Below are 9714 nucleotides of genomic sequence, written 5' to 3'. Positions count from 1 at the left end.
CGCGGCCCCTGCCCCGCTGCCGGGCCAGTTCCGCTGCTGCCCCTTCGCTCCGCCGCCCCCGCTGGACCCCGGGCTCCGCGGACCCCTCGCGCCGCCCCTGCTGCCGTCCCGCGGGGGTGAGGATGAGCGCCGCTCCGCCGCCGTCGGGGAACGCGGCCCCAGTCCACCTCACTCCCCATCCCCGGGACCCGCTGCTGTCCTCGCTCCCCCGCCGGCCCTCCCCTCCCCTCCCCGGCCGTCACGCCCTGGTCCACGTGGTGCCCTCCCCACATGGCGGCAGAAGGCCCTTCTGTGGCCGCCTCTTCAGGCCCGCGGCCCTCCGACGACCAGTCACTGCCTGTGCCCTCCTGCTCCTCCTCCCTTACCGGCAGAGTCGCTTGTGACCGCTCGCCCCCTGCTCCCAGCAAGCCAGCCCGGCCGTCACATCCCCCATCCCCAAGTGGCACCCAGGGCCCAACGTGGGGTCCCCAGGTCTCTGCCCTGGGCCACTTGAGGTTCGCATGGCTCTCTGAAGTGTCACTCAGCTCAGAGGGCCCTTCCTAGGCTACTGGAGGGATCAGGTGAGGCCTCCTGGAGGGGGTGGTATTTCCATGGGGAGGGTGAGGGGGCATACAGCCTGGGGCCCCCAGGGGCAGCAGGTGGTAACAGCTGGGGGGAAATGGGGGTCAAGTAGGTCATTCTCAGGGACGTAGGGACTGTCACACATAGGTCCATGAGGGAAGGGGGTTCTCCTCCATTCCGGGGCCCCATTCCCCACAGGCAGGTGACAACTCCAGGACGCCACATCCCACTCCACCCCAGACAGCCCTGTGCGATGGCCCTTTCAGAGCAGCCGGCTGAGGGCTGATCTATTCACCCTCTTGCCTGGACATAGGGGCTGCTGGTAGCTGGATGCATATCCCCAGCATAAAAGACTGCATTTTTTGCTTCCTGGGCAGCTGGACACTGCCATGTGACTAAGTCTGGCTAAAGCAGCAGGGCACCTTTGAAAAGGCTCTTCACAGGAAATGGAGGTATACCCCCTCCCCTCCTTCTGTCCCCATACCCTGTGATGGCTGGAGCCCCAGCAGCCAACTTGGGGATGGAGGCCCTATGCATTGATGCCAGGAAGAGAACAGCCCCAACGATACCAGGGGTGTCTTCTCACCAGCTTGGGGCACCCACCTTAGGGTTTTCCGTGCAGAAGCACACATAAATCCTGTGTTGGAGTTAGCTAATTCTGTGACACCGTTTCTGTAGTAGTCCATCCAACCCCAGTCCTGAGGTCATGACTCTGGAATGATGCTCCCTGGGCCCTGCCAATCCTCCCTCCTGCTGTCTGCTCTGGACGGGGACAGCAGGGCCCCTCCAGCCCATGCTCTGCCAGCAGCCCCTATGGCCCCTGAGTTGTTTCACAAAATACCCCCCTCCCCCGCACCTCTTGCTGTCTAAGTACCTCAAAGTGAACAGAAAGCAGTCTCTGACGTAAAAACACAGCACAAGGCTAGTCGTCACAACGGTGTGGTAGCGCGCGCACAGGCGAGTCGATGGGGCAGAAGCACTGTCCGTCGGTATCGACAGGGGAGAAGGTGGTGCCCCACATCCGCTAAAGAAATACTAGTTTGTCAAGAAATGGAGGATGCAGCTGGGCAGCTATTTGAAATAGAAAACTGGATTTCCTGGGTCATGTTTTATATTAAAATAAATGATAAATAGATTAGTGAGATTTAAATGTAGAAATGAAACCCATAAAAGTACCAGAGGAAACACAGAAAAAATTTTTTAATATAATCTTTGGGGAAGGGACACAGAGACTCAGATACACGAACATCCTTGCAGCAAAACATGAGCAAAGTCAGCAGACAGGAAGTATTTCCAACTTGTCACATGGAGCTAGTTTTCTTAATGAACAAAGAGCTCCTACACTTAAATAAGCCAACAAACCAACAGGAAAATGAGCAAAGGCTATGGATGCACAACTCAGAAAAGGAGCAACAAGGAGCACTTTACCGTATGAAAAAATGCTCAACAGCTCACTCGTAAGAGACAAGGCGATTATAACCCCGAGATGCCAGTGTTCCACAGGGCTTGGCAAAGATCAAGATGCTCACCACCACACCGAGGGAGGGAGGGTTCTGGAAGTCAGTGTTCTTGCAGGTCGCTTCTGGGAAAGCGAGCTAGAATCCCGGGGACTCGGCCCACACACATGGCTGTGCGCTGGAGATGCGTGCACACAAGTGCATCTGCGGCAGGACCGCTAGGAACAGTAAAGGGCTAGGAAGGGCCTTCCTGCCCAGTAATCGGGACTGCTCAAAATGCCACAGAACCCGGGGGAAAACTGACAAAATTAACTTTTTCAAAACTCTGGAAATTAACCAAAGACCCGTAACAATCCAAGGAGGGTTTACCCTAGAAAAATGGCTCAGTCTTGGTGGGAAGGGCAAACCCGGTGGCATTTTCAGTTACTCTTCTCATTCCCTCTCTCCAGCTCTGCAGTGGCTTTACACCCAGCAGCCTTGGGGCCACAGGAGCCTGGAGATCAACAGCCTGGCAGCCACTGGGAGGGGAACACTGGGTCCCAAAGCCCCTCCCTCACAGACTCGTCACTACTGGAATCGTCGGGCTGCTATCCGGAAAAAACCCATTCTCCAGGCTTGTCTTTTTCTCTGGCCTGACTCAACCGGCTCAGTGCGGGTCTGTCGAGAACAATCAGGGATACTGTTTAATAACGAGCAGCCTGCAGTGGCAACTTCCACTTGGCCAAAGAAGAGGCTGGTGAAAAATCTCAAAAGACCTGAAAAGTACATAGCTCTCACCACTGGCTGAACTTGAGGCCCCGAAAAAGCAGGAAGTGTGAGCTAAGGCAGAGGTGGCAACTACCTGGCTGAGCGTTCAAGGTGTGCCCAACACACACACAGCTTTCTGCCAAAACCCACAAGACTTCTTGGATCAAAGCATTTAAGGAAGTCTCTGTCCAATCATTAGCTGATCACTAAGCTGACCAAACAGAGACTTCAGTGGCCAAGCACGACAAAGAATATACATTTTTACATAGTTAGTCCAGAAAAGACACTAAACAAATAGCAACAACAAATTGTGGGGAGGGGCGGATCTGATTTCCAGAGTTGCCACCTTATATCATCTAAAATGTCTAATTTCAACAAAAAAATTATGACACACAAGGAAACAGGTAAGTATGGCCCATACATAAGGAGAAGAGTAGTCAGTGGAAACTGTCCCTGAACAAGCCCAAGGCTGAACTTATTAGACAAATACTATAAACCAGTTCTTATAAACATGTTCAAAGAAGTAAAGGAAGCCATGTCTAAAGAATTAAAATATGAGATAATGTTTCACCAAATAGAAAACATTGGTAAAAAGAAAGAAATTATAGAAGAGAACCAAATAGAAAATTCTGGACTTGGAAAATACAAGTGAAATGAGAAATTCATTAGAGCAACGAAATATTAGATTTTAGTTGGTAAAAGAAAGAACCTGTGACCCTGAAGATAGATCAATAGGTCTATTTTGAGGAACAGAAAAAAGAAAGAAAAAAATGAACAGGGCCTCAGGGATCAGAGAGACACCACCAACCACCTGATATACACATAATGGGAGTCCAGTGACAGGAAGAGAGAGAGAGGGGGAGAGAGAGAGAGGGGGAGGGAGAGAGAGAGAGGCAGAAAGAACCTTTGAAGAAATAATGGACCCAAACCTCCCAAATTTGATGAACGACAACCTCTACATCCAAGAAGCCCAACAAATTCTAAGGAGGACACACGCAAAGAGATCCGTAACTAGACACATAGTTAAAACTGTTAAAAGTCAAAGACAAAGAGCATTTTAGAAGCAGCAAGGAAAAAACCCAACTTATTGTATACAAAGCATTTTCCAAAATCCCAACTTAATGACACTGGCTTCTCATCAGAAACCGTGGACACCAGAAGGCAGTGGGATGATACATTCAAAGTGTTAGAAGACAAAGACTATTAACAACATACTGAAATCTAGCAAAGCTATTCTTCAAAAGTGAAGAAGTTAAGACATTCCACATAAACAAGAATGGGGACAATTCGCTGCTAGCAGACCTATCCCTCAAGAAACACTGCAGGGAGCCCTTCAGACCAAAGTGAAAGACACTAGTCAAATCCACGGAAGAGACAGACAGTGCAGGTAAAGGAACCACACAGCCAGATAGCAGACACTATACACGTATTTTTGTTTGTAAACCTTTTCTTTTCCTATCTGACTTTAAAGAGCTGTATAAAGCAATAATCACAAAACTATGCTGATGGGCTCACAATCTATAAAGGTGTAATTTGTATGACAAAAATCACACAAAGGCGCTAGGAGGGACACACCTTTATTAGAGCTTTTGTACACTCCTGAAACTAAGCTGGTATGAAGCCAAACTAGACTGTATTTACTTGTTCACTGGAATCTGCAGAGCAACCACTAAGGAATTCCCCCCAAAACAAAAATTCAGTGAAAGACACAGGGGAATTCAGCGAACATCCATCTAACACACACACACACGGCAATGGGGAAAAGAGGAAAAAGACATGTAGAAAAACTGAAAAATGACAGACATAAATCTTCCCTTATCAGTAAGTACATTAAAGGTAAATGGACTAAATATCACACTTGGAGGCAGAGATCAGCAGAACAGATTAAAAGCCACAATCAGCTGTTTTCAAGGAGCACGTCAGACTCAGACACCAAAACTACAAGGGTGGAAGAGGATGTACCACACAGTTTCCACAAGGCATATGGACATCATACAAGAGAGACTTTAAGACAAAAGCTGTTACTAGACACAGAGAAGACCCCATTACAAAAGGGTCCCTTCATCAGGAAAAATAACAGTATGGAGAACAACTGGGTTGAAGGTCAGTGGGGAAAGAGAGGACGTGAATGACACTATGAACCACGTTGACTTAACACGTATCTACAGAACACTCAACAACAGAACAGTTTCTCAAGTGTACATGGGACATTCTCCAGGATACAGATATAAAATACATTTTAAAGCACTGAAATCATACACAATATATTCTTTGGCCACATGGAATAAAATTAGAAATCAAATAACAAAAGAAAATTTGGGAAATTAACAAGTATGTGGAAAATTAAACCAACTCCTGAATAATAAATGGGTAAAAGAAATTCAAGAGAAATTAGAAAATACTTGGAGATAAAGATGAAACACAACATACCAAAACTTATGCAATGAAGCTAAAGCAGTGCTTAGATGAAAACTTACAGTTGTAAACACCTACCTGAAAAAGAAGCTAGACCTCAAATCAATAAGCTAATCTTCTATCTTAAGAAACTAGAAAGGCAACCCAAAGTAAACAATAAAGATCAGAGCGGAAATTAACAAAACAAAAAATGAAAAAAATGAGAGAAAAATCAACAAAACCAGAAGTTGGGTTTTGAATCAATCAATAAAATTGATAAGCCTTTAGTTAGACAGGCCAAGCACATTTTAAAAAGTGAGAAAACACTCAGATTTCTAAAACCAGGAATGAAAGAAGAGACATTGCCAGCAACCTTAAAGAAATAAAAAGAATTACAAAGGAATACTGTAAACAACTGTAAGTCAACAAATTACAACCAAAGACCTATATGAAATAGACAAATTCCTAAAAATATAGAAACTACTAAGACTGATTCAAGGAAAAACAGGAAATCTAAACAGATCTATAATAAATTAATTTTTTAAAGATTTCATTTATTTGTCAGGGCAAGAGAGAGAGAGAGAGAGCACCAGCAGAAGGAGCGGCAGAGGGAGAGGGAGAAGGAGAATTCCCGCTGAGCAGGGAGCATTTGGAACTTGATCCCAGGACCCTGGGATCATGATCTGAGCCGAAGGCAGAAGCTTAACCAACTGAGCCACCCAGGCACCCAAGATAATAAATTAAAAACAAAACAACAACAACAAAAAAACTTCTCACAAGGAAAAGCCCAGGACCAAATGACTTCACTGGTGAATTCCACCAAATGTTTAAAGGATTAACACAAATCCTTCATAAACTCTTCCAAAAAACAGACGAGGAAGGAACATTTCCCAACTCAATCTATGAGGCCAGTACTACTTTGATACCAAAGCCAGACAAGGACATCATAAGAAGAAAAGTGTATGGTAATATCTCTTATGAGCAAAGACACAAAATTCCTTAACAAAATACTAGCAAACCAGGTCATTGGAATCGCAGAATATTAGCAAACCAAGTGCAATAACATAAAAAGAATTATATATCAGACCAAGTGGGATTTATCCCATGAATGCAAGGGTGGTTCAGCATATGAAAAACAATTCATGTAGTATACCATCGCAACAGAATAATGAACAAAAACCACACGACCATTTTAATAGATATAGAAAGACATCTGACAGAATTCAACACCAAGACAAAAACACTCAACAAACTAGAATTAGAAGGAACTTTCTCAGCTGGCAAAAAGCATCTACAAAAACCCACAGCCAACACCATTCTCAATGGTGAAAGACTGAAAGCTTTCTCCCCAAAACCAGGAACAAGATGAAGATATCTGCTCTCACCACTGCTATTTGACATTGTACTGGAGGTTCCTAATTTGCCAAGGCAATTAGGCAAAAGAAAGAAAGGCATCCAAATTGTAAAGGAAGCATTCTATTTGCAGATGACATGATTGTGCATAGAGAAAATCCCAAGGAATCTACACACACACATACACAATTACAACTAACCGAGCTCAGCACGGTTTCAGGCTACAAGACCAACATACAACAATCAGTTGTATTTCTATACATTAGCAATGAACAATCCAAAAATGAAATTCAGAAAACAATTATATTTACAATAGCATCAAAAAGAATAAAATATTTAAGAATAAATTTAACAAAGTAAGTACAAAACTTGTACACTGAAAACAACAAAAAACTGTTGAAATAAGCTAAAAAACAGCCAAATAGTAAGAATATCCCAAGTTCATGAGTCATAAAACTTAATATGAAGATGACAATACTTTCCAAAGTGATCCCTAGATTCAACAAAATCTCTATCAAAATCTCAGCTGCCCTTTTTTGGTAGAAATTAACAAGCCGATCCTAAAATTCATTTGGAAATGCAAGGGACCCAGAAGAGCCAAGATAATCTTGAAAAAGAACAAAGTTGGAGGACTTACTTTCAGGGTTCAAAACTTACCACAAAGCAAGATTAACCAAGACACTGCAGCACCAGCATAAGGATAAATAATAGGTCAGTGGAACAGAACGGAGAAACCAGAAATAAACTCTTAGATTTATGGCCAACGGATGATCAGCAAAGGTGTCAAGATAACTTGGTGGGGGAAAGAATAATCTTTTCAACACATGGTGCTGGGACAACTGGAATCCACACACAGAAGAATGAAGTTGGATCCCTACCTCACACCATATAAAAAAATTAAAATGGATCAAAGACCTAAATTTAAGAGCTAAAAGTATAAAACTCTTAGAAGAAAATGTAGGAGTAAATCATAATCTTGGATCAGGCCAGGTGCTCAGGACACCAGAAGCACACAAAACAAAAGAAAAAGTAGATATTGGATGTCATTAAAATTAACGACTTAGTGCTTCAAAGGGCATCACTGAGAAAGTGAAAAGAGAATGGGAGAAAATATTTGCAAACAATATAAGGGTCTAGAATATATAAAGAATTCTTTTTTTTTTTTAAGGTTTTATTTATTTCAGAGAGAGAAAGAGAGAGAGTGCACAAGCAGAGCAGCAGAGGGAGAGGGAGAAGCAGACTCCCCGCTGAGCAGGGAGCCTGATGCAGGACTCGATCCCAGGACCCCGAGATCATGACCTGAGTTGAAAGCAGATGTTTAACCAACTGAGCCACCCAGATGCCCCTAGAATATATAAAGAATTCTTACAACTCAAACAATGCAATTGAAAATGGGCAAAGGATCTGAATAGATATTTCTCCAAAAAAATACACAAATGGCCAATAAGCACATGAAAAGGTAGTATAAGTAGTCATTATGAAAATACAAATTAAAATGCAAATCAAGATACCACCTCAGGGGCGTCTGGGTGGCTCAGTTGGTTAAGTGTCTGCCTTCGGATCAGGTCATGATCCCAGGGTCCTGGGATCAAGCCCTGCATCAGGCTCTCTGCTCAGAGGGGAGTCTGCTTCTCCATCTGCCTCTGCTCCTCCCCCCTCTCATGTTCTCTCTCTCAAATAAATAACATTTAAAAAAAAAATAAAAGATACCATTTCATACCAAGATGGCTAAGATGAAACACAGATAACGTGTTGGCAGAAACACAGATAACGTGTTGGCAAAAACACAGAGGAACTGGAACCCTCACGCACTGTGGTGTGAATGTAAGTCAAATGGTGCAACTGCTGTGCAAGTCTGGTGGTTCACCAACAAGTTAAACACAGAGTTGCCAAGGGAGCTAGCGATTCCACTTCTGGGCGTAAACCTCAAAGAAATGAAAATCTATGTCCACACAAGACTTGCACACACGTTCACAGAAGCATCGCTCATCATAGCCAAACAGTGTGAGAACAACCCAAATGTCCGTGATAAACAGATAAACAGCGTGCTGTGCCCACACTTCGGTGTCATCAGTGGGCAGTAAAAGGGCCCGGGGCTCTGACACATTCCACAACATGGAAGAACCCAGGAGACACTGTGCTAAGTGGACTAACCAGACACAAAAGGCCACGTGTTGCTAGGATGCTGTCCACCCAGAAACGACAGAGCCACAAACAAATCAGGAAGGGCCAGGGGCTGGAGGAAGGAATAGGGGAGTGACTGCTAACAGGGACAGGCTTTCTTCTGGGGTGATGGAAAGTTCTGAAGCCAGGTGGTCCAGGTTGTACAACACACTTCATGCCACACTTAAGTGGTACACTTTGAAAGGGTGAATCCTAGGGTGTGGGAGTATAAAGCTATTTTTTGAAAAACACAAAAGCAGAGAGGTAGTTGTTGACATTCTAATGCAGAACCATCACCAAAACGCTCTGTGAGCTGGAAATGCAAGCTGCGACGCTGAACAGTTCACTTCCCAGCTTGTCTTAAAAAAAAGTGTTTACATAAAAGTGTGAGGGTTCCTAGAGTCTCCCCCGAGTCCCTCCTACTGCCCAGGGAAAAGGTGGGGAAGTGGGGCTTGGGGTGACATGGGTACAGGCTTTGCAAGATGCCCCACTGAGCCACGCTGCCCATGTCACCTCCAGGCTCTCAGGCGGGCCAGACCCATAACCCGGATGGCTGTGGCTCCCCAGGGCAGGGGGAGTGCATACCTCTGGGGCACTGTGACTAGAATACACACTCTTTCCTCACACGAAACACACATATAACAACAGTGGCTGTGGTTACAGCCCAGTCCTGTGTCTGCACTCCGATCCTGGTGCCCTGGCCGAGGGAGAAGAGCAGACAACCAGAGGGGACCACACACACCCAGGCTGGCCCTCTAAGTCAGTGCATAGTTAAACTGGTTTGCAAACTTCTCATGCTTCTTCCGGTCCATCTGATTCATGGCTGTGACCACCCTCTGCACAGCGGCCCTGTGGGGAAAGCAAAGCAAGACGTGATCAGGGAAGCCCAGCCAGGTCTCCGGGCTCCGACCGTCGTCTGGCTGGGATCAGGCCATGGTCCCCAGCGGCTGCCACACGCAGACCACTGACTCCCTACAGATGGGTGACACAGCTCAGAAATAAAAGCAACTGTGACACAAACGTTCCCTGAGCCGTGAAG

At 45.3% G+C, this 9714-nt stretch overlaps 1 protein-coding gene across 4 annotated transcripts in view; it reads right to left on the bottom strand.

Moving 5' to 3' along the window:
• Positions 1-1744: 1744 nt before the first annotated feature.
• UVSSA (UV stimulated scaffold protein A) overlaps positions 1745-9714 on the bottom strand; it is a 34494-nt gene continuing 26524 nt past the window's right edge. For all 4 annotated transcript variants that reach the window (XM_025887460.2, XM_025887459.2, XM_025887458.2 and 1 more), the window contains exon 14: positions 1745-9524. In XM_025887460.2, the coding sequence (XP_025743245.1) occupies positions 9431-9524 (94 nt within the window). In that variant the 3' untranslated portion in view covers positions 1745-9430. The remainder of the gene's footprint in view (positions 9525-9714) is intronic.

This window comes from Callorhinus ursinus, unplaced genomic scaffold (genome assembly GCF_003265705.2).
Source record: "Callorhinus ursinus isolate GAN/ISIS: 27379988/994484 unplaced genomic scaffold, GSC_fseal_2.0 scaffold4, whole genome shotgun sequence".
Classification (NCBI taxonomy): domain Eukaryota; kingdom Metazoa; phylum Chordata; class Mammalia; order Carnivora; family Otariidae; genus Callorhinus; species Callorhinus ursinus.
Note: the sequence above shows the minus strand (reverse complement) of the source record. Positions and strands in the feature narration are given on the sequence as shown.